At 34.2% G+C, this 25,819-nt stretch overlaps 1 protein-coding gene across 3 annotated transcripts in view; it reads left to right on the top strand.

Moving 5' to 3' along the window:
- LOC113050588 (ubiquitin carboxyl-terminal hydrolase 13-like) overlaps window positions 1–25,813 on the top strand; it is a 28,116-nt gene extending 2,303 nt beyond the window's left edge. Inside the window, exons 3-22 of one of the 3 annotated variants that reach the window (XR_003276784.1) lie at window positions 3,907–3,967; window positions 5,263–5,384; window positions 7,123–7,265; window positions 8,385–8,569; window positions 8,720–8,814; window positions 9,025–9,215; window positions 10,234–10,305; window positions 10,539–10,632; window positions 11,633–11,758; window positions 13,986–14,139; window positions 14,381–14,555; window positions 15,259–15,347; window positions 15,893–16,015; window positions 16,616–16,642; window positions 16,819–16,962; window positions 20,231–20,397; window positions 21,639–21,831; window positions 21,957–22,041; window positions 23,564–23,908; window positions 24,095–25,813. Coding sequence is in view for 2 of the 3 variants with exons in the window: in XM_026213715.1 (XP_026069500.1) it covers window positions 3,907–3,967; window positions 5,263–5,384; window positions 7,123–7,265; window positions 8,385–8,569; window positions 8,720–8,814; window positions 9,025–9,215; window positions 10,234–10,305; window positions 10,539–10,632; window positions 11,633–11,758; window positions 13,986–14,139; window positions 14,381–14,555; window positions 15,259–15,347; window positions 15,893–16,015; window positions 16,616–16,642; window positions 16,819–16,962; window positions 20,231–20,397; window positions 21,639–21,831; window positions 21,957–22,041; window positions 23,564–23,660 (2,343 nt within the window). In the remaining variant the exon portion in view is untranslated. Of the gene's footprint in view, window positions 1–3,906; window positions 3,968–5,262; window positions 5,385–7,122; window positions 7,266–8,384; window positions 8,570–8,719; window positions 8,815–9,024; window positions 9,216–10,233; window positions 10,306–10,538; window positions 10,633–11,632; window positions 11,759–13,985; window positions 14,140–14,380; window positions 14,556–15,258; window positions 15,348–15,892; window positions 16,016–16,615; window positions 16,643–16,818; window positions 16,963–20,230; window positions 20,398–21,638; window positions 21,832–21,956; window positions 22,042–23,563 lie in introns of all 3 variants that reach the window. The other 2 variants (XM_026213716.1, XM_026213715.1) reach the window with 2 other exon arrangements.
- The last annotated feature ends 6 nt before the right edge of the window (window positions 25,814–25,819 follow it).

The raw sequence follows: 25,819 nt of genomic DNA, 5'->3' as shown, positions 1-25,819 counted from the left end.
ACTGTGGTGCAGCACTTGTTCCTATCAATGTCTTGATGAAGAACTTTTGTCTGCTCACTGGAATTAACTTCATTTGCAAATTGACACTCTTGACATATTTTTTGAGTGCAAAAATATACAGTGGATCCAGTAATAAAATCATCGACATAAATCTAAGGTGCCAATTAACAATATCATTAACGAGTAAACTTTTTTTGAGGCCAGTGTTTTATTGGGTTAAGTCAGAATCTGTGGAATGCACTGCGCTGACTTTAAGAGGAAATCTGTAGAATAATTGCAAGTATTATAAGTTGCTAAATAAGGCCAACAATACTAAACATGTATTGTTTAGCATTTTCAAATGAGCAATAATACTTATTAAACATGCAAGGGGTGGAGGATGTGTGGATATTGAATAGGGCTGGGTAAAAAAATCTATTTTTCGACTAATCGTTTTTTAAAATGTGGTTGATTCAAAATCGATTCTCAAAGGCCACGAATACATTTTTTTTATATGATTTTTTTATCGTAAAAATAAAATAACATAAAGGAATGCAACTGTTCTGACTTTTTTCAGCATACATTTTTCTTGCATCAAAATTCTATTGTATTTATTTAACATAATTGTATGCATTTGAAAATTAGAGATGGGTTCTGTTTTAATGTACCCAAGTGTACCTAAAATAAGAGTTTAATATACAGGTTTGTGGCTCTTAATTTTTTAAATAAATATAGTATTTGTATTATATCTATATTCATTGAGTTGAATCGAGAATAGAAAATCGAATCGAGAATCATAATCGAAAATCGAATCGAGAATCGAAATCAAATATATTTGAGAGCTTGTGAATCGAAATCGAAGAGATCTGGAACATCTGAATCGATACCCAGCCCTAATATTGAATGATGTGTGTGGATCTGTGGAGCTTTCTTTGAGCTTTTGTTAGTATATTGACTATTGATTAGTTTGACAGTTACATTGTTGATTAATTGGATCGTAAAAAATATTATTTAAAAAAATTAATTTGAATACATTATTTACAAAATTGTTCTTTAATGTTTCCCATCAAACAAGTCATCTTAACAATGGGAAATTTCAAGGCAATGAAAACAAATATATTGATTGTATCTATGTAGGCAATTAAACTTTATATGCAAAAAATAAAACCGATTGTTTACTTTTTGAAAGTAGTTACAATAACTAAATTAAAAATGATAATAAAGAAAAACAAAAACAAAGACTAAACCTGGTATGAGGTAAGAGGAACACACATTCACTCATCTTAAAATATTGAGTTATATTCCATTATAGTAGTCCTTTTATTTTTAATGCTCTCATAAAAAATACAGTTACTTTTTAGAATTTGTTTTCTGAGCATAGTGCACAGACAAAATTAATTGCTAATCAAATTATTTATCAATTATGATCATTACTGATTTGATTAATGAGTTGTTGCATCCAGCGTTTGTTGCTTATTGAGGTCACATCCTTTTAATTTGTCCTCTTTTGAGGTTAGTTGCGTATAGGCTTATACTGTTTTACTTCATTGTTGTATGTCTGTATTTATGTAAAACAGTGGTCCTGTGAAGCATGACATTTCGTTCCACTGTATGTCCACACACGTAGTGGAATGACAATAAAGCTCAACTTGAACTTGAAAATGTGGAAAAATGTAGCAAACATTGATGCCTGTTGGATTTAGAAAGCAACTAAGACTATTGAAATGTTTCTTTAAAAGGTCCAGAGAGGTGTGATTTTCACTCTTCTTTGTGAGTCAGATGGCTTTTGTCTGCTTTTTCTTCAAGTTTTAGATATTGGCTATAGCTAAATTTCCACAGTTCATGAAGATTGCATAGCAGGAGGTCTGTTGGATTTAGAAAATGTAGAGGTGATTGTCCAGATATTTTTTTTTTTTTTTTTTGAAAGCATCTTTGAATGTTATGGTTTTAATCTTGTGATGTGGCAGTTCTTTTGCATAAAATTAGAAAGAATTAGGTAGTTCAGAGGGTGTTTTTGATATTTTGGCCTATAAGTGATAAGCATGTGTCTTATGAACTAACCCTATTGGGAAATGTCAGCAAGAAAAAGCACAATAAAAGGATATCTGGATATTTACAGTAAATGTATTTTCTGAGCTTTTTCACAAACTGAGTGTCATTTCAGTTATTTTCTGAGATAACTAGACAGCATGGTAGATAAACATTGCATGGTACACAGAAAAAATAAATGAGCTGTACTGCATTATTTAACACCGCTTTATATTGTTTTTAACAACAGGTGCATCTCAATAAATAAGAATGTTGTGGAAAAGTTCATTTATTTCAGTAATTCAACTCAAATTGTGAAACTCATGTATTAAATAAATTCAATGCACACAGACTGAAGTAGATGGGGTTCAGGTCTGATGGGTTTGCTAGCCAGTCAAGCACACCATTTCATTTCATTGGTCATTTAACCAACTTTTGGTGCTTTTGGCAGTGTGTGCAGGTGCTAAATCCTGCTGGAAAATGAAATCAGCATCTTTTAAAAACTGGTCAGCAGAAGGAAGAATTGAGTGCTCCAAAATTTATTGGTAAATGGGTGCAGTGACTTTGGTTTTCAAAAAACACAATGGACCAACACCAGCAGATGACATTGCACCCCAGATCATCACAGACTGTGTAAATTTAAAACTTGGACTTCAGGCAACTTGGACTATGAGCTTCTCCACACTTCCTGCAGACTCTAGGACCTTGGTTTCCAGATGAAATACAAAACTTGCTCTCATCTGAAAAGAGGACTTTGGACCAATGGCAACAGTCCAGTTCTTCTTCTCCTTAGCCCAAGTAAGACGCCTCTGATGTTGTCTGTGGTTCAGAAGTGGCTTAACAAGAGCAATACGAGAACTGTAGCCAAATTGACACGTCTGTATGCCTTGACCCCAGCTTCAGTCCATTCCTTGTGAAGTTCACTCAAATTCTTGAATCGATTTAAGGCTGCGGTTCTCTCGGTTGGTTGTGCATCTTTTTCTTCCACACTTTTTCCTTCAACTCAACTTTCTGTTAATATGCTTGAATACAGCAGCCAGCTTCTTTGACAATGAATGTTTGTGGCTTACCCTCCTTGTGAAGGATGTCAATGATTGTCTTCTGGACAACTGTCAGTTCAGCAGTCTTTCTCATTATTGTGTAGACTAGTGAACCAAACTGAGAGACCGTTTTGAAGGCTCAGGAAACCTTTGCAGGTGTTTTGACTTGATTAGCTGATTGTCATGTCACCATATTCTAATTTGCTGAGATAGTGAATTGGTGGGTTTTTGTTAAATGTAAGCCAAAATCATCACAATCGTAAGAACCAAAGACTTAAACTACTTCAGTCTGTGTGAATTGAATTTATTTAATACATGTTTCACAATTTTAGTTGAATTACTGAAATAAAAGAAAATTTCCACGACATTCTAATTCATTGAGATGCACCTATATGTACTGAATTCAGTATGACAGATTTGAAGTCTTCAGATGTTAAGGTCATTTGTCTAATCATGACTGATTTGTTGGTCATTTAAGAAAGGAACCTAATTCTATAAAGGTTTCTTGTTCGTTCCAAGTGAATGTGAATATGCTGGTTAAATGCTGCTATTTTCATGCCTGGATCTGTCCAGAAACAGTTCCTGTAGCTTTTTTGTTTGCTGTTTATACTTGGGATAACATAAGAAATATGTTTCATATTTGAAACATGATTCAGTAATATTTTTTGTTCAGTATATATACTTTCACAAATGTAATTTTACATGTGGCATTATTACAACAAACATACAATCAGAATACTGACAGCGCTGCTTGTAAATACTGAAAATATCCTCATCACATACTAAAACCACGTAAATATTTGAGTACAAAGCACTTTACAGTTTTATGACCCTTGTTGTTTCCTGATGTTAATTACAGAAAGCCACAGGTGCTGCAGGGGGTGCCATACCAAGAAGAAGAAACGGAAAAGTATTTTTAGGTAAGTCTGTTTTAAAGTAAAAAAAAAAAAAAAAACATAAATCCCAGATTGAAACTTCTACCTCAAACCTTTTTAAATTAGCCATATATTTATATGTCTAGCAGTCTCAGTCATTACTGGCCTGGGGCTAAAATTAGCTAATTTATTTGTATATGCAGTTAGTAACCGTTCTAAATCTAAAGTGCCACATGCTTGCCCTGGCCTAATCATCTGCTATAGAGGGTTGGTTTACAGTGGCCCACTGTGCCTGTCAGCTGCTGTGCCCTATCAATCCCCCAAGCTGACACACTTCTGCCAATGGAGGTGTGACGTAGCAGGTGGGAGACCAGCGGCCCCTTATTCTCAGACATCCAATCAATATACATGCCTCCTCGTCTGTTTGTGGTCAATACGTCAGAAAGGATGCCAGTCATTTTGTAAACACACAATGCTTTCCCAAATATGTAATTTTGGCAACTCAGACTGTCCTATTACGGAGTGGGTTAGAGTGCAAACATATGCGATCAAATGCTTTCTTTAATCCGTCAGTTTTCGTAGTCATGTTATCATGCAGAAAAAAACCTCAAACTAATTAAATGAATTTATTATTCTTTTATAGTAATAAAGTTGCTGTTTTTATAACCTCATTTTGATTGCGAGACTACAGAGATAATTAGAAAAATTTGCATTGCAGGACTATTTACGTGTAAATAAGCCATTTTAAAGGTTGTTAAAAACCGGATAAAATACTAAACCACTTTTTTATTAGACATTGATATACATTCTTGTCTCAAATTGTAATGTTTGTGGTTTAATCAAGGGAGCTCAAGAAAATGTTTAATCAAAACATACTAATGGTGCTTTACCACTGCATGATACTCATTCAAAACAGTTGCGTTCACTCCTTCGGTGGCTGTACTGATTTAAATAGCGGTTCTGTTGTGTTTATGTCGCAAGCTCAGGGATGTAGTGAAGATTCTCTCCAGCCAATCAGTGATCAGCAGAGTTTACACATCACATTTTGGTAAAGTTACGGTTCACTTGGAACCTCAACCGAAAGTACCAGGTACCAGGTTCTGTACTCAGTGGAACCCCCCAAAAGTGAACCGTACCTTGCAGTACCATGCAGTGGAAAAGCGCCATAAAAGATTAAAATGAAAATAGCAAACTTATTTTTGATTGTGTACATTTTGTGCAATTTCATCATGTGTTTATTAATAATTTTTTGGGGGGGACATTTTAAGCACTTGTTTTGAGTGCAGTCATCCCATCAGCTCTCGATTAAAAATATCTCTCTCTGCTTTCTTTCCCTGAAGATTTAGAGCTTAACCGTGATTTTAATGGAGTTGATTATGAGTATGAAGATGAGGCAAAGCTTGTCATATTTCCAGACCACTTTGAGATCCCTTTACCAAATATTGAGGAGTTGCCCGCACTGGTGAGTGTGTGCTCATGTGCCCTGTGTGCTCTGCATGCCAAAGTTCTGATCTGTCTTTTCAGTTTCAGTGCTTGTTTGTCAAACACCACGTCATTACATTTTATTCCATCTGCAGATGACCTTATACTTTATAAACTCACTGTTTATGCTTCTCATTGTGTGAAGTGATGCCATGCCGTGTAGAAGTAATATGAGTTTTTATTTTGTACTATAAGTTTATTTCTTATTAGATCTAATTCTTATAATAATTTTTGGTTTAAAGCAAACATTATCAGTAATTGCTGCCTGAATACACAACATGTCTTCTGTTTTTAATCCGTATTTGTGAAAATATTAAGAGTGATAAAGGAGTAAACAAAGATACAGAGAGAGCAATTTGGCTGATGGCTGTTATAACATTGATCCATTGTATTTTACCATACAATTTCTTATTGAAAAAAAAAAAAAAGATACAATTAGGTGCACAGAATTTTACACTGAATGTACTAAACATTCACCACAAATATCCACAGGACTGTTTGTGAATATCTTAAAATATAAACTACCATTCAAAAGTTAATAGCTATAAGATTTTTTCAGTTGAAAGAAATGTGTACTTTTTCTCAGCAAGAACACATTCAGTTGACTAAAAGTTATAGTATTTTACATTGTTTATAAATTAAAATTAAAAAAAAAAAAAAAAATTAATCTTAAAATGTACATTTTTGTTAGTCAAGAATTCAAATTTTTCAATATGATTAAGCAGAACAGCACAGATAAAAATAAAAAAGGTTTCTTGAGCAGCATATTAGTATAATCACGTGACAGTAAACACTAGAGTAATTGCCATGTAGAAGTAGAAAATATTGTATATTGTATAATATATTTAAAGAAATAGTTATTTTAAATTGTGTATTTCACAATATTAGTTTTTAATCTATTTTTTGGTAAAAAAAACAAACAAAAAAAATGCAGCCTTTGAGAGCATAAGAAACTTTTATCAAAAGAATTAAAATAACTTGCCTGCACCATAATTTTTTACCTTTCTGAAGATTTCGCTCAGCTCGCTCAATATCGCTCAGCGCCGCTCGCTCAACCCAGTCCATAATCCAAGAGTTCTTTAAGTACATTTTATCTTGTGTGTGTTTTTCACAGACTTTATAATCCAGGTGTATTTTGTAAAGATCTACACACATTTCATCTCGTGTGTGTGTGCATTAGTGTTATAATGAGCCTGTTTTGAATGTTCTATTGCATAACAACTGCAGCTATTGTCACAGAAATAAAGTGAATGAAAATCAAATACAATTTTTCAGTTTTTGCATTTTAGATATGTTTGCTAAGGTTAGATTAATATATTTAATACATTTTAATTAATACAATTAAGAAGAATGCCCATAGAAGTCCACATCCATAGAGCGGAAAACGCTTCGCTCACATGCTCTGATTAGTACACATGACGAAAAAAGGTTAATTTGTTACAGTTTATGTTATACTTCAGTTATTCATACAACACATACAGTAGCACACAACTAAACACATTTTTGTGCTTGTCAATTGCATGGTGTGTTTATTTACTGCTGCTGCACTAATATTTATTAATGCATTCATTATATAACCTGCCCAGGAGCTTTAAGGCTTTTAAATCGAATTAGTAATAGTCCACACCACTTTCCAGCTTGCTGTGGTTTCTTAAGCACTCATTAGGTGCAATATCACATTAAGCAATTTAATGTTCACAGGTCCCTTTAACTTTCAGGTTTCAATAGCCTGTGATGCCGTCCTCAATGCTTCATCTCCATACAAAAAGCAGGAGGCTGATTCATGGGAAGAGGAGATCCAAGTATCTAGACATGCCAGAAGCCTTAGACAGCAGGAGAATGGGGTTCGAATTCCTCCCAGGTTGGTCACATGGGAGCCCAGAGTCACATGGACTGGTATTCTAGAAACTACTGGTGCTTGCTTCAGGTCACCCTTGAATCTGATATGTCTGCTTTCTCTGCCTGGTGGATTAATATCAAAACAAGCTAGTGATGTTTGAATAAGTGCTTGAATATGTTAAGGATAACTTCTTAATACAACAAGTATTATGTCTTGACATATATGAGGCAATGCATGCTGTTGGTTCACCACATTAAAGATTAGTGATTGACCGATATCCCTAATCAAATATTCCTAAACAATTCTTAAAGGAAGCATTTTATATATATATATAAAATTTGGAAACAATGCTAAAGGATTCTAATTGAAATTACATGGGAATTAAATGAGATTTGAATCTGATTGGTATTGTGTAATCTCTATTTCTTGCTATTGAACTGTGAAAGGGAGCTTTAACAGTTTAGACAGTTTCAAATGAAAAAAAAAGCCCTTTAAATAATTATACTGATGCTGATATCTAGAGAGAAGGTTGTCTGAAGGCTAATATAATGTGTCGTATAAAAATTGTAGTTTAATTGTAGTAAACATTTATGACATTAACAGTTGTTTACCATATTTACCCTAAAACTATAAAACCCTAAACTTTAAAAGAGAAAATGTGCATTTTCCATTGCCAAGGTTGTTGCTACATTTATTAACATTATTTTCAATTTTAATTTTAATTTCAATTTTCTATTTAGCTTTTGATTTATTTTTATTTCAATTTCAGTAATTTTAGTGCTTCAACTTAAAACTTACTTATTCCAACATTTCCTTTGTTTTTTTATTTTTTTATCTAATATTTATATTTGTGTTATAGTTCAGCTTCATTTCAGGTGCTAAAAACTATTTGTTTTAGTTAACAGCAGCACTGCGGCAGATAGTCTAAAATTAGCCATACGGCAGATAATCTAATAATCTCGGCCAATTGATTGGTCTAGCCTATATATTGATATTTTGGAAATGGTCTCTGTCTTTGTCTACACAATAAGATTACAGTTTATAGTCAGTGGATTATCGAGTAACATAGCCTCATAACTGAACTGAAATATGAGGAGTTCCTCTCCTGCCTGTCTTTTAATGTGTTTTATGTCCTATTAGTGGCTGGAAGTGCGCCAAGTGTGAAATGAGAGAGAACTTGTGGCTGAACCTGACGGATGGCTCTGTTCTCTGTGGGAAGTGGTTCTTTGATGGGAGTGGAGGGAACGGACATGCCCTTGAGCACTACAAAGAAACCAACTTCCCTCTGGCAGTTAAACTTGACACAATCACCCCAGACGGAGCAGGTTAGTGCCTCTCAGTCGCAGGTCTTCATGTGTCACACAGACATACACTAAAAATTCAGGCTCAAACTTTATTTAGATAAAAAAAACTAAATGTTTATATTGTTTATAGAAGGTTTTATGGATGATTTATTTACTATCTCTCTTTTGCAGATATTTATTCTTTCGATGAAGAAGAAGCGGTGCTTGATCCTGACATATCAGAACATTTGTTACACTTTGGAATAGATATGCTGCAAATGCAAAAAGTATGTTTTTCTGTTTATAATTTCCATATTTTATTTATATATTTCTCCATATAATACAAAGTTTTCTAGATTTTCAAAATAAAAGTATCAAAAAAAGCCATCAAAAAGTTTGAAAACCCCTGTTTTAATTAAATAGTTAAATAATTAAACAAAAACAAGCAACACTGTGTTCGTCCAGTCTCCTCAAATGTTTATGTCCATTCCTCACAGACAGAGAATGGCCATCATACAGATAACCACGTGCAGCCACGTCTGAGTGACTGGGAAGTGATTCAGGAGTCCAGTGTAAAGCTAAAGCCTGTCTATGGCTCGGGATACACAGGCATCAAAAACCTGGGCAACAGCTGCTACCTGAGCACCACTATGCAAGTGCTTTTCAGTATTCCAGAGTTCCAGAGAGCGTAAGTACCTTAAAATCCTTAACGGCCCAGTACATTCTTCATACTTGTCCACATTCTCCTGCCTTAGTCTTTGAGTCTGTGTATTAAGAAAGAAGCTGAGTTTGAGTGCTATCACACTGTAGAAATGACATTTATGGCAAGCCAAGATGAGTTTGTTTCAAGACAAGACAACAAATTTGGTGAAATTTAGCTTACATAATTTGCTCACCAATGGATCCTCTGCAGTGAACGGGTGCTTTCAGAATGAGAGTCCAAACAGCTGACAAAATCTTCAAAGTAATCCACGAGTGATCCACATGACTTGTGGATCACTTTTACGCTTTTATCTACAAACAGTTGCTTTCAGCTCAAATATGAGTCCTCCATAATATTAGATATTATAATATCACTTTCAATAATACTACTTTCTACAGTGAAAATTCTGCATCAGGAGAGACATATGCACAGAACAGATCAAGCACCATTTTCAATCAAAAGCAGTCCAAAACTGTTCTAAACAAATACATCAGTGGGTTGGACATGTTCATCGGAGGAAGCGTTATTATGAATTATGGACTTGTATTTTGGCCAAAAGGGATGGTTTAACGATAAAACGACTTAATGTTGGATTTGTTTTTTTACAAACATGCAGCTTTTCACTTCACAAGATGTAAGTGTAACAACTGGAGTCGTGCTTTTATCAGCTGTTTGCACACTCATTCTAACGGCATCTATTTACTGTAGAGGATCCATTGGAGAGCAAGTGATGAAATGCTACATTTCTCAAAATCTGTTCCAATAAAGAAACAAACTCTTTTACATGTTGGATGGCCTGAGGGTCAGAAAATTTTCGGGAGAACTGTTCCTTTAAACCTTGCCTTCTAACAACAGTTTGATTGCCATTGTTTTCCTTTGTATGAAATGATTCAATTTCAGTGCCAGATTTAAAGCATCTAGCCAGGGTCTTTACTTAGTAAATTCGATATGCAGGTGCGACAGTAAGAAATGATTGCTGTTCTTTCCAATATTTATTCTGCAGGTATGTTGGGAACCTACAGAGAATATTTGACTACTCACCCCTAGACCCAACTCAGGATTTCAGCACACAAATGTAGGTGTTTTTGTTCATGGAATATGATTATCATTTTGAATTTATCTTGTTTTCCTATTCTTATATAATTGCAGTGTAATATTATACATATCTTTTCTACTGGTCGCATGAGAGTTGCATTGGTTGATAATTAATTTAAAAGTATAATATGGCAACACTTAAAACACATCTTTACTAAATTGTGTAATTTTGACGTGTTCTAAATTGGAATGTGTGTTTTCCTACCTTTTAAGGGCAAAACTCGGTCATGGACTTCTCTCAGGCCAGTACTCAAAACCTCCAGTTAAATCAGAACTTATTGAACAGGTGATGAAAGAAGAATACAAGGTATTTGACTTGGTCTATCTTATTGATATTTGGCTTGATTAGGTCCACATAACTCTGTTTACGCTTACAAGATGCTGTTTTTCCTTAGTTGTCAGACCATTAGCCATGGTGCCTACTAGTTACTTATTTCAGACTTATTTGAAACAACCTTATGGTACAATCATACCGACAATTTTTGCAATATCTGGAGTCATTCATTGGCAAATTGAGGTGGCAACAACAAACAAGATCATACTACAGAGTTAAGCAGAGTTTTAAGTTTATGCAAATGAGCAGCAACACAGTGTGGCCACTACCAATGGGTTTTTCTGACATGAATGTACCTTTGGTGTGCTTGTTTGGCTTATTTGATTGTTTGAGAGGAGCCACAATATCATATATGAAATAATCCATTTCATTTTAAAAGTTGTCTAATATTCTTAAGCTAAATTAATAAATTTATCAGTGTCCTGCATTGTTTTTGTGTGTTTTTTATTTAACCCCTCTGCTGTCAAAGATCATCAACGGCCCCAGATTATTATTGTTTTACTTTAACAGCACGTTAAACATATCATTATAAATGACTAAAATATTATAATTTGGAGGTCCGCTGAATTTCTACGGAATTGTAAATATGCTTCCAAAATAATATAAATAATTTCTTGTTCAAAGAATGGGCTTAATGTTATGTATTTTTTATTAAATTAAATTAAATTTATGCATTTAGCAGACGCTTTTATCCAAAGCGACTTACAGTGCATTCAGGCTATCAATTTTTACATATGTGTTCCCGGGGAATCGAACCCCCAACCCTGCGCTTGCTTGCTTGCTAGCGCAGTGCTCTACCAGTTGAAAAAAATGCTGCTTGTCATTTTCCTTTAAAGTTCAGGTTTGTGGCCTTTCAAGAGTGTTTAAGAATGTCATGCTGCAATCCAACTTTCTTAATAGGTTTTCTGATTAGATTTTAAAGTGCATTTGGCGACCCTGAGCCTAGATGTATCATGTTGTTTTCTTTCGGTAGCAGCAGCAAAGAGGGATTTCGCCTAAGATGTTCAAAGCGCTGGTCAGTAAAGGACATCCAGAGTTCTCCTCAAACCGGCAACAAGATGCTCATGAATTCTTTCTGCACTTAATTAACCTGGTGGAGGTACGAATGTGTTTCTCTTTCATGTGTTTTTTTTTTTGGGGGGGTGGGGGGGCTAATATTTGATTTCATGTCTGAAAGAAATATGAAAATTCTAAATAACCACCGTCATGTTACTTCAGAATTTTCATTTTTAGGTGAACTATCCCATTAAAAATATAAAAATAAGAATATTTCACAGAATCAAGGGTTTCTAGGGTTTGGCTGGAGTTTCCCCAGACGTGTTTGTAGACCTTGAGTCGTGTCAGCAGGCTCTCAACCCCTCTGCTGGCAGACGCATACTTAAAGTGACTTTCTCAACTGAGTTAAAATTAGATACCCCTATTGGTTACACAGGGCTGATAATGCTTCCTGTTACCCTCCCCACTTGGTCTTTGTCCAGAATGAAAGTCATTGCCTTCCCTGACACCTCCGTGACTTAAAAACAAACAACAGTGAAGCTGCACTGTTAGACTATGTCAACAAGAAATAGAATTCCTATATAATTAAGAATTCCCAATAGAACTCCCTTTTCTGCTACAATGAGACATATTTTTGAATTGATTGGATGGTGTAAAATGGCTTCTATATGACAGGTGACTGGAGAGCGGGATTGGAAAATTTAAGTGCTTGGTGAGATCAGCTGAAATGGAAAGTCAATCCAGAGGGTGAGCAGGTTATTGAGTATTCACACTGAAAGTGATTTGCTTTTGGAATCAGAATCGCCAGTTTCCTGTGACATAAGCAACACTGATCACTGGTAAGGTGACAAAGTAGAGCAGAATTCAGCTTCCTGTAAATACACTGATATAGTTTTTGAAAGAAGTCTCTTTTGCTGACCAAGGCTGCATTTATTTGATTAAAAATACAGTTATATTGTCAAACGTTGTTACAATTTAAAATAACTGTTTTCTTATATTATAAAATGTAATTCATTCCGGTGATGGCAAAGCAGAATTTTCAGCAGTCAATACTAGTCTCCAGTATAACATGATACTTCAGAAATCATTCTGATAGGCTGATTTGGTGCTCAAGAAAGAATTCATATTATTAGCAGTGTTGAAAACGGATGCGATGCTTGATATTTTTGTGGAAACTGGGATTTAGTTTTTTCAAGATTATCTGATGAATAGGAAGTAGAAAAACAATAATATTTATTTGAAATACCAATGCTGAATTGTATTAGTTTAGATAGTATTGTATTGTATTAGATAGAGTAAGTAATGTGATGTAACAAGCCAAACCAATAGAGCTGAATAATATGAATAGTTCATAATAGAACAACTCATTCTCAAGAGAGATCTGTCCACAAAATAGAGAGAATCATTCACAGTAGAGATAGAATTTTGAAAATTACAAGGGTCAGTTTAGATTTCCTGTGAAGCTTTACAAACTTGATATATTTATATAGTTGTTTGATTTGTGATGAACTGTTCAAGACCTAATCTTTGTTGATATTTGCTTGGTCATGACAGTGCGAGGTCAACCTCATAAACCCCAGACAGAGCTATAGTTCTTTTAAATGTTTGGTACTCAGAAATGTTGACTGGTTTATTTGTAGCTGCCCTCAGCTGTGCCCTGTGTGAAATAGCATAAGGCCTGTGAACAGTGAAGGGACCTTACAGTGTGTTTCTACATCCTCAGCAGGTTTGTTCTCTGCCCAGTGGTCTCTGGTATCTCAGACTTGATAGAGGAGGGCTGGTATATTTCTGTATGCCCTCAGAATAGCGAAACTGCCGTATGATGACCTTGTTGATCTTAATTATGGAGTAATTCTGTACTGCCCCTAACCATTCCCATATTGAAATAGAAAGATGATTTGTTTACCATTTGTTTTGAAGAAATATTAATTATAAGTCATAATTTTGCTTTTTAAAAGGATAGTCCACCCAAAAATGAAAATCTTGCCATTATTGGCTCATCTGTAGGCACCAAAACTGTTTATTAACCAGCATTCTTCAAAATATCATTTTTTTAGTGGTCTGCTGAATATTAAATTGAATACAGGTTTTCATTTTTGGGTGGATTATTTCATTAATGTAGTAAATGCTGTCTGTCTTTGAAGGTTCTTAGTGCCTCAACAAAACTTTTTTATAGGCTTTTGCTTTTAATGGCCCGGAAAAGTAGAAAGGAAAGTTTGGATTCAAACCTGCTTTTCCACCAGCAAACCAGCTCTTATAATATGCAGTGTTACCCATACCCACTGTGCCATGGCTCTAACAGAGGAGAACTTGTGTTTTGCCGTTTCCAGAGGAACAATTCAGGCTCAGAGAACCCCAGCGATGTGTTCCGCTTCTTAGTTGAGGAGCGAGTGATGTGCTGTCAGACACAGAAGGTGCGGTACACACAGCGAGTGGACTACCTCATGCAGCTTCCTGTACCCTTAGAGGCTGCCAGCAACAGAGGTAATACCTTATACTACTGAGTTAAATATGGCTCCTGCACTATCAAATGTTGAAATGTGTTTTTTTCTTGCATTTAAAGAGGTATTTCTACATGATCTGCCTCTAAAATCTGATGAAAGTTAATGTAGCCAGGTGATACTGTTTTATTGTATTTAATATTATATTAGCTCTTTTCAGTTAATCTAACGTTCAGGTAGACCTAATGGTGTTTTAATTGCATATGGTTTTGTCGATTGTACAGAGGAGTTGATAGCATATGAGAGTAAGCGACAGGAAGCTGAGGAGAACATGCAGCCCCCTCCAGAGCCGGTGAGAGCCCGAATCCCCTTCACTGCCTGTCTGCAAGCCTTCACTGAGCCTGAGAATGTTCCAGACTTCTGGAGCTCTGCACTGCAAGCCAAGTCGGCTGGAGTCAAGTAAGCAAGGTTCTGGTTTTGAGACCAAAATTTAGAAGAATATCATGGGGTTTAAATCCACATTAATCATTTCATGGTATTTAATATATATATTTTATTATAATATTTATCATTACTTTTTATTGTATTTTTGTAATTGTTAGAATATTTTTGTTTATATACGTGTGTGTGTGTGTGTGTGTGTGTGTGTATGTATATATATATATATATATATATATATGTGTGTGTGTGTGTGTGTGTGTGTGTGTGTGTGTGTGTGTATGTATATATATATATATATATATATGTGTGTGTGTGTGTGTGTGTGTGTGTGTGTGTGTGTGTGTATACATACTCACACTGCCATTCAACAGTTTGGAACCAGTGAAATTAATATAGTTTAAAAAAAAAGTATCTTATGCTCATCAAGTATTTATTTGACCAAAAAACTGTGATGTTGTGAAATATTATTGCAATAAAAAAAAATATATTGTAATATACTTTACAATATAAAATAATTTCAGCCAAGCTGAATTTTCATCAGTCATTACTCCAGTCTTCACATGATCCTTCAGAAATCATTTTAATATCTATTTAATATTTTAATATTATCAATGTTAGAACTTTTGAACAGCACTATATAGATAAACCCCTTTAAATGTATATAAATCTCAATATATGTATAAAAAATATCCTGCTCTAAAACCCCTTTCTCTCTCTTCAGGACTTCTCGTTTCGCATCTTTCCCAGAGTACATGGTCATGCAAATAAAGAAGTTCACATTTGGGGTTGATTGGGTGCCCAAAAAGTTAGGTGTGTAATTTGAAGTGCTTTTAGTTTGACATTGTGTATTTGATTTCACATTGCTATAGATAATTTAACACGTTGCTTAAAAAAGTATTCAAAGCATGTACAAAATGTTGGATCATCCCTTATTAACTTCATATTAATGAAAGGATTTTTGATCCTTTGTACATCCAGCTCCTGTCAAAACAGATTTGTTGATACGTCATGTTGTTGTTTGTCATCTGTATCTGCATCACATGCTCTCTTGTGCAATCCAGACCTCCTCATGTTTTTCATGTTGAGCAATGCATCATGATTGCTTGCTTCAAAACACTATCAGTTTGCAAGGTGTTATGTTTGAGCAGAAGCTTTTTCCCTTGTCCAGCAGAGGGTACTCTAACACTGTCTTTTAACATTAGACAGTTTCGGTTCTGTGGTCAGTAAAATGTTGGCAAGGTTTATGGAAAGGAATAATGCCCAGAGTCTATTCTGAATGTATCAGTACAGTATGTCTTTTTGTAATATATAATTTCCTTCAAAATCTTTTTTTTTTTTTTTTTTATGTGCTACAGATGTTTCTGTAGATGTACCTGATTTCCTGGACTTGAATCGCCTCCGGGCCACAGGGTTACAGACTGGAGAAGCAGAACTGCCTGACCTTACACCTCCCATTGTCATTCCTGAAAATACCAGAGGTGAAGAGATTTGGACTAGACTTTTTTTTAAGGATGCATTAAAGGAACCAAAAGTAAATAGTTTTACATTGTTACCAAAAAATAAATAAATAAATAAATAATAATAATAATAATAATAATAATTCTAATTCTATTCTATTTCAAATATAAACTTCTGAATCCTGAAGACATGTATCTTGGTTTACACAAAAATAACCAGCACAACTGTTTTTAGCATTGATAATAGTAAGAAAGGATTCTTGAGCACCAAATCAACACATTAGAATGATTTCTGAAGGATGATATGACACTGAAGAAAATTAACATTGCCATAATAAATTGGAAAGAGTTATTTTAAATGTATATTTCACATTATTACTGTTTTAATATTTAATGATTTTGATTTTGATTAAAGTACAGCCTTGGTGAGCTGAAGAAACTTCTTGTAAAACTAAAAAAATCTTAGAATCACTCAGTGTTTTATGTTTTTTTTTTTTTTTTTTGCCATTGTTTGAATTTCTTTAAATATTATATAATGCAATATAATAAAAAGTAGTTTGGTTGCACAATCGCATATTAAGCACCCCCTCTTTCTTTGCCTTATCTTGTTTTTGCATTCAGGCACTACAACAAACAACTCTTTGGAATGTAAGTACCTCTCTGATATATTTACAATTGTATTTATGCACTACAAAATTACTTATTCGATGAACAATATTAAAAAGTCTCTCCAAATGGTCCATTCATTTCTCTTGTGTATTTATTGTTAGTTACGGGCTGCTGATGTTGATTTAAAGCCACTGTTCTCTTCACCTGTTCCTCAGCTCCAGAAATAGATGAATCATCCGTGATGCAGCTGGCAGAGATGGGGTTCCCTCTGGAAGCCTGTCGGAAGGCAGTGTACTACACTGGGAATATGGGGGCAGAGATGGCCTTTAACTGGATAATAGCACACATGGAAGAGCCAGGTAGATCCTCATATCTCGACTGAACTGACACATTTTCAACAAAGGCATTTCCTTTGTGTCCTTTGCTTATTCCATATTAGTTTAAATAATAATAGTAATATTGGTTATTATATCTAATATTTAAAAATGTATATTATGTAACATTATGAAATGTTCCATATACAAATAGCTATATATATATATATATATATATATATTACTTATGGTCTAAAAATGGCAGCTGATACTGTATTAAATGTATGAGATTTGATTTGTTCTAATGGCTCTGGTCACATAGTCTGGTAATCAATGGAAAACACTCAAGTGCTCCACTGGCTAAAAGGTTGTGGCCCTTTTGCTGGAGTTGAAGTGTGAGGGAAAGTCTTACTGAGCAGAAGAAACTGTCGCCTAATTACAGGCTGCCTCTAAAGGAACACTTTTACTGTAGACATTTAACTCAGATAAACTTACTGTCATTTTCATATTAGCTATACAGCAGACATTCTTTCAAAAACTCAAACACAGTTTCGCAACAATATTAACTCAGCTGGTTTTGTTTTATGCCTCATGGGAAATTAAACGGTGATGCAAAATTGTATCAGAATTTATTTTTAATGCAGAAGTCCTTAAATTCAAACACTTAATATGCGTGTAGGTGTAACAATATGCAAAATTGCCATAAATGGGCTGAAATTTCCATTTGTTTTTCCCATAGGGATTTTTTAAAAGTCCCGTTAAAGCTATAAAAAGCATTAACCAAACTAACCAACCAACTAAAAGGTGAATCACAACATTACAAACTTTTATTTAGAGCAAAGAATATTTGAAAATCAGACAAAAAGACAATAGTGCTTTACTTACTGTGTACTATGTACCTGTTTTAATGAGGGAAAGAACTACAATCCCATTAACCAATGCGGAAAAATATAAAACTGACAATTTAAAGTTATTGATCGTATATATAGAATCAATATATTTTGATCTCTCTCTCTCTCTCTCTCTCTAAACATATATATTCAACCACATGGGCGTGGAGCTGTGCCTTTCTGATTGGAGCAATTTTCTTTAAAGCATCGTGGGTAATGCAGTTTTCCACCAGGGATGTAAAACAATGTAGTTTTTTTGCTGATGTTAAATAAGATTATTTAAAACATAATTTGGAACAATGCAAACTGATGGCTTCAACAAAAGCATATACTATTGAATAACCACATCTGTGTTTAGCAATAGGTCTGTCTTTAAAGGTTTTTATGATATCATTAAAAATAAGTTTCCCTATGAAGAAAATGAATGACACTTTTACTTAGTAAAAACATAACCAACAGCAGAAGTTTAATGGAACTAATTCTTTGCCTTTATAGTATTTGATTTCAGAATGCCTTTTGAAACTTAATGATTCAGTATCTGGGAAATCAGTCATTTGCAAAACATTGTGTCTGGAAAAAACATGTTGTATCCTTAACATATTTACCCTCACCTGTAATCTGGGTCATATCCATGTCCATGTGAAGCTTCTGCCTAAATAGTCTAGTTTCTGTAACATGACAAAACCTACAGTATGGGTATGAGATAAATTCATGTGACGTAAAGAGTTGCGTATTTTCAATGATTGGGGAAGATTCATGCCAAAGTGATTAATCCTAATGCATTTGAGATCTAAGGTGCTTTATATTATTGAACTAAAAAAAACGTAGTTGAGTAGATTCAAGTTTACACAAGGTTGTATTTCAAGTCGATTGCTAGTCACCCTTGTTTATTATTGCACTTGTGGCTAGCAAACACAGTCCTCACAACTGAGCGTCACCTGTGAGCAGGGAATTATGTCCTCCTCACTTTCCTGCCCCAGTTAAGCAGCCACCTGAGATCACAAACAGAGTCTCAACGGTCCAAACCCCATTAGCTTTGCATCTCCTGGACTCGTGTGGCTTACGTCTGCTCCACAGCTACAGCTGGGCCAGTTCCAATATAGATGCTACTGACAGTGGTTATTAATATAGTGTGCAATATACAGAGATTTATTTAGTCTTACCATAATTCTTCAGTGCTTTGGGGGTGATATATGCCTAGTCTAAGAAAAGAAGAAATCTTAACTTTTTATATTAAAAAGTAAAAATATTTTGATCTGCTCTGCCATGTATGTATGTGTGTGTGTGTGTGTGTGTGTGTGTGTATGTATGTGATATTTTCATATATCATTTCTGTTTTTCTTTAATAAACTGGCAATTCATACCTAGTATTATACATTTTTTTTCCTTTGACTGATTCATACAAGTATATTTACATATTTATATTTATCTGATTACGAATACAGTAAAACCAGGAAATACAAGGAAATATTACAATTAAAAAATACCTGTTTTCTGTTTTAATTTTTTTTTTTACTTTGCTTTATTACTGTGATGTCAAAGCTAAATCATTACAATATGTTGATTTCATGCTCAATAAACATTTCCTATTATTATCAATTATCAATTGAAAACAGGTGTTCTGCTTAAATTATTATTATTTATTTTTTTGGAAACTGGAACTTTTTTATTATTATTTTAGGCTTATTTGATGAATGTAAAGTTCAAAAGAACAGCATTTATTAATACATGATTTGTATTATTAATTTAATGCATGGTTGCTGAATAAAATAAAAATGCAAATTAAATTGCAAATTTAAAAAGGAATTAGTCAAAATGGGATTATAAAATAGATAATCAAGTTCTAAAAAAGAAACCTAAGAGATACATTTCTCTTTGATTAGATATTTGCATAGTACTATAGCTTTTCATTAAAAGTATTAATAATTAAGTATTAATCTTAATACATATTTAATTGATATTTAATAATTAATTACATTTCTTGCTTAATTTTGTATACTTATAGTAGCAGTTTTCAAGACAAGGAATTTAGGATGTTATTAAATATCAAGTCTGTTGTTCATGTGTGACTGAGTCTGGTCAGTTTATAGTTGCTATCGTTCAGAGATGGTGGTGTCATACAGTGTGTTTGTGTGTCAGTGTGTGTGTGTGTGTGTGTGAGCACATTTTGATCTTGAACATTAAAGGATTATTTGCAGACTACAGTGAATGGATTACATGGCTCGTGTTCATTTGAATTTCCGGTTTATCTGTGTAAACTCAGATATTTTCACCCTCTGTGCACATTTGGTGAATAAATCCACACACTAGGCTGAATCCATCCACTATCTGTGTTATCTGTGTTGTGATATTTCAAATGTAAAAACACTATATATGTGTAATAAAAGACTTATCTCTTATGTATCTTGTAAAACCAACTCTAGATTTTGCAGAGCCTCTGGCAAATCCCACTTACATGGAACCAGACCTTCCTGGTCCCAGCTTCCCTACTATCAGTGCGCTGGGCAACCAACCTCCAGAAGAGAGCATCTCCATCCTCACCTCCATGGGCTTCCCCAGACATCACACAATCCAGGCTCTCAAAGCCACAGTGAGTGTCCTGCTTCATGTACAGTAGCCTGAAAAAGAATTTGGACAACCAAAAATGTATGAATGGCATTGACTCCACACATCCACTAAAAATGATCTTGAGACTAGTTCCACCAAAAGTTCAAGTGTCATCTGTTTGCAGAACCTTCACATCCCCTTTATGGAGACTTGAACGTTTGTCTACAGTGTTACAAATTGAAGGAAATGTTATTTGTGTTGGCTTTGCTCTTCATTTCATGAAAATGTATAGTTTGATACAGCAAGGACATTTTAAATTGATGAAATGAAAGACATTTATAACGTTTTGAAAGATTTCTATTTCAAATAAATAATACTCTTTTGAACTTTCTGTTGATCATACAATCCTGAAAAATGTGTCCACAAAAAAAAAAAAAATTATTCTGAAGGATCGTGCGACATTGAAGAATGGAGTAATAGCTGCTGAAAATGAAGCTTTGCCATCACAGAAATAACTTATTTTTAAACATTAAACACATTAAAGTGAACACAAAACTTCTTTGATAAACATCTTTAAAATCTATATATTTTACATAGTTGCATTAGTTGATCCAGAATTTCCTCTTTAATAATTTTACATTTTAGTTTAACTTTAATGGATTTTATAACTCTTATGTTTAGTCTAACCTTTCAGATCTTCTTGTCAAGTGAAGCTCGTGTAAAGTATTGAAACATAATCCTTTATAGTAGGACCAGCTTCTTCTCGAGTTTTTCATTTTGTGTTTTAGACTTTGCAGTTGTGCTGTGTAAAAATAGCTTCTCAAGCTGCCAATAATAGCGCAGTCACAAGTGGACGTCTTCAACCTACGTCGTTCACATTTGTCCAGGAAAAGATGAGGGCGTCAGGCCACATTTGCTTTCAGTGCGGACATTTGCAGTGAATCACGGCGCTATTTCAGATTAGTGCCTTTGCCTAAATGAGTCTTTTGACCACGCTAGAATGACCTCAGTTAAATCAAGAACGTTCGACTGGTCTGAGAAATTTAAAAATGGCTCTTTGCCTGAGGATATAAGTTTGGTGGAGTTTTCTTGTGAAATTAAAGCATGCCATGTTTTTTTTGTCCAGTAAACCTAAAATAACCTAAAATAAATCAGTCAGTGTATCTAACGCTCCTGTTCTCAAGTGATTAGAGCATTTTGTCAATGAATGACAATGAACGAACCATGAGTTACAATATCATGAGGTCACATTTAGTCTGTTTTCTGCTTCTCATCTGACTACAGAACAACAACTTAGAGCGAGCTCTTGACTGGATATTCACACACCCAGACTGTGAGGACGAGAGTGAGGCTATGTCAGACACGACAGACACAGAGCTGAACAATAACAGCTTCTCAAACGCCAATGCCCACAGCGACTCCTCGCTGTCTCCAGATCAGGACCTGTCCAGCCCCCGTGTCAGAGACGGACCCGGGCGTAAGTGCTTACCGAATACTGAGTTGAACAAACAGCGGTCAACACATACTGAGGATAACACTGTCTGCATACATTGCTGGATTGATATTCCATTGCTGATATTGTTGTTTTTTTCTTCCTCAAAGGTTACGAACTGTTTGCTTTCATCAGTCACATGGGATCATCCACAATGTCTGGTCATTATGTGTGCCATATAAAAAAAGAGGGCAGGTATGCTGATTATAATGTGCCTTGTTTATTTACACACTTTCATTTTGTGGATGTGTTAAAATCAGACTGATTGCAGAGAATATATGAAGAATCAATGTTTTGTGCTCGCCAACAACAAACAATAATATATAATAATAAAAATGCATAAAAAATGGAATTATAAGAAAGTGAAGAAGTATAAATGTTTTGAAACATTTATAGCTGTTAAAATGATGAAAAAAAATTGGTTGTAACTATTTTACATATAAATTGTAAAAAGATAATTTATATATATATATATATATGTATGTATATTAGGGGTGTAACGATATGCAAAAAACACGGTTCGGTACGTACTTCGGTTTTAAAGTCACAGTTCGGTTAATTTTTGATACAGTAAGGGAAAGAAATGCAAACATTAAACTGCAGGTTGTTTATTACTCTAAACACTTTTTTATAAAATATAATAAAATATAAATATAATAAAAAAAGAATAAGAAATAAAATACTGCTGCAAAGTTCTAAACTAAATAAAATACTCAGTCTCAAACCAATATCACATTATAAAATATAATAAAAAATATATATAAATAAATATGATTACAGTGCAGCATTACCAATCCCAGCTCGTAGGCCTGCTCATATTTTAAATATATATATAACTTTTCCAAAGTCTAAAGTGCAGTAACAACAGTTTCAGTTTTTAGACCTGCTCAGATTTCATTATTGCATTGGCCCGATCGGAATTAAGAGCGAAGGTCTGTTTAAATGCCGACGAGAGCTGCGTTTGAATTACGGTCATTTTTTTCCTAGTTGTAGTGAGGTTCACACTGGCGTGATGTCTTTTGAAAACCTTAGAAAACCTTAGAATCAGCTGCAGGGCGGTATTTGCACTAAACGCGGAGACTTCCGCCACTTAATAGGTTCATGTGGAAACATAAAAATGTACCTATGTTCTGCACACAAAATATTGCATTCGGTCATTCTGATTATTTTCCGAAAGCCCTGTACCGAAATGGTCCGGTACGAATACACGTACTGAAACGGTCCGGTGCAAATACACGTACCGTTACACCCCTAATATATATATATGTATATTAAATAATAATAAAATTTATAAAAATTAGCAGTTAAAAATGAGAATTCTAAATTTTTTCATATATTATTTAATGTATTTTATAAATACATTCATAAAACGTATAAATGTTTAAAATTACAAACTTAAATAAAAATATATTGAAAATGAAAATTATAAATGTAAAATACAAATTATACATTTAATTATTAGAGAAATAAGTCTAAAAATAAAGTATGAATGTATAAATTCATAATTTGTAACCATTTATAAATGTTTAAAAGACAAAAGTATTTAAAATTAGATTTATTACAAAAAAAAATAAAGAATGAATTTGACTTGTTTCATTTGAAAATGTAATTATTAAGTGGGATTTTTATTTATTTTTTAATAATAACTCTAAATGTAAATATGCGTATATATGTAAATATAACTCAAACTCGGATGTCTTTTTTTTTACTTCCCTAGATGGCTGATTTACAATGATCACAAAGTATGTTTGTCAGAGAGGCCCCCTAAAGACTTGGGCTACATGTACTTCTACCGTCGCCTGTCAAGCTTCTAGATCCGGACCTTCACATCCTTACGCACAGCCGCTAGGCCAGAGAGGTGTGTGGGTCGCCACTGACACTGCTGGAAACTAGGGAAGCATTTACATCTGTGAGATGGAGAGAGGACCTCTCAGTCCCTGCCAAGACCCACTCATACCACAGGAACGGTCCAGCAGGGAAAATAATATGTGTCATCTGTCTGAGTTTTGTTTATATGTTCGTCTTGTGCTTTATAGGTACAGTGGGGCGTGTGCAATTTAAGGTATGCAGATTATTTTCCTAATATATTCTCAAATTCTTATATATTTCTCTTTGAATACTTTAAGCTCCTGTGCCAGTATTTTCAAGAAATGCTTCTTTTTAAAATAGAATGTGTGCCTGCATTTACAAATGTTTTTACTGCCATCTCAGCAGAATGTACTCACTGCAGTTCCTTTGGGTTTTACAGTAGTTCAACAACAACAAAAAATCAGAATGGATTTCAGATACACATCATGCTTAATGGATTCGTTGAAGCTGCAGTCGATCCAGAACATAATGTTATTATTTGACAAAACTTTTTTTTTTTAATCATGCCCGACCTTAAGCCATCCAAGATGTTGATGAATTAGTTTTTTCATCGAAACTTATTTGGAGAAAAACTGCATTACAACACTTGCTCACTTGCAGTGAATGGGTGCCATCAGAATGAGAGTCCAAACACCAAATAACAGAATCACAATCAATTCATAAGTAATCCACACAACTCCGGTCCATCAATTAACATCTTGTGAAATAAAAAAGCTGCATGTATGTACGAACCATGCACTTCGTAAGATGTTAATTGATGGACTGGAGACATGTGTAATGCTTTTATCAGCTGTTTGGACTCTCATTCTGACGGCACCCATTCACTGCAGAGAATCCACTGGTGAGCAATTGAGGTAATCCTAAATATCTCTATAACTCTGTTACGATGAAAAAAAACGAATTAATCTACATCTGGCCTGAAAATGAGTCAATTTTCATTTTTGGATGAACTATTCCTTTAATGGAGGTGAATTCTGCCTAGCAGCACAATTTTGTTCAGTTTCCATACCTTTAGGCAGAAGAGAACTTGTACTTTTAAGTTTTTTTTTTTTCATATTCAAGAAGATATTCCCATTGGCTTTAAGAATATTTCATTTGTACAATATTATCACATGCATCTTTACGTTAGCTTTCAGTCAGTCTGTGATAGCTGATCAGAAAATGCAATGATATCACACATTCATGCAATGTTTAAGTGCTTTACTTTGATCATATCTTTAGCAGTTTAAAGACTGGGATGCATTTGAAATCGGTCCGTTTCATTGATTTCCAGTCTTAAAGAATGTAAAACTATTTTATCACGTACCCAAGCAATATGTGATGACATACTGCATATAGAGCAGCATTATATGCAGTGTCATACATAGAACTATCTCAGATACATGTATGTATTGGTGCTCGGTGTTACCAAATCTCAAGCTTTATGACATATCTGACAAACTTGGCTCCGCCTCCAACATCCTTTACCGATTTCTAATCTTTAGACATATCAATTATCTGCTGAAAAATATATTTCTATTGTGCACTACCTGTTATGTTGGGAGTTCAGTGTCTTTTGTCCCTTTACCTTGTGCGTCTGTCTTTCTTTGGCTTATCCATGCGAGGTTTTCTCACTCTTTCTTTCCTTCGCTTTCTTACTTTGAATGAATATTCATACCCATTTCCTCCTGCTTCTTTTTCTCTCTTTTTTCTAACTGTTCTTTTTGTCTCAACACTGGGTGTGAAAGTGGATGCTTTGACTTCACCTTTCTCACACATGCATTGATTTATAAAAATTGTTTTCAGTATGTGCACTAAAAATTAGTCGGTTGACATTTTGCAATATTTTAATGATCTTTAGTGGATTCTGTTTTTCATGGAACTGAAGGTCAAGTTATACGTTTTTATTGTTGATTTTGTTTTTGCAAAAAAATGTGTGCCAATTCTGTAGTTACTATACAAACTTGCCCACTTGTTTGTTAAAATTTTTTTTTATGGATTTTCTGATCCTTATATTGTTTAGAAACAAATACGGCAAATGTGGGAATCATCATTCGAAATTTGTTCAGACATGCTTGTGACTCATAATGTTTGGATTGTTTAATAAAATCCACAATTGTTTCTC

Source organism: Carassius auratus, chromosome 31 (genome assembly GCF_003368295.1).
Source record: "Carassius auratus strain Wakin chromosome 31, ASM336829v1, whole genome shotgun sequence".
NCBI classification, from domain to species: Eukaryota; Metazoa; Chordata; class Actinopteri; order Cypriniformes; family Cyprinidae; genus Carassius; species Carassius auratus.
The sequence above is the reverse complement of the archived record's forward strand: the minus strand, read 5'-3'. Positions and strand labels throughout refer to the sequence as shown.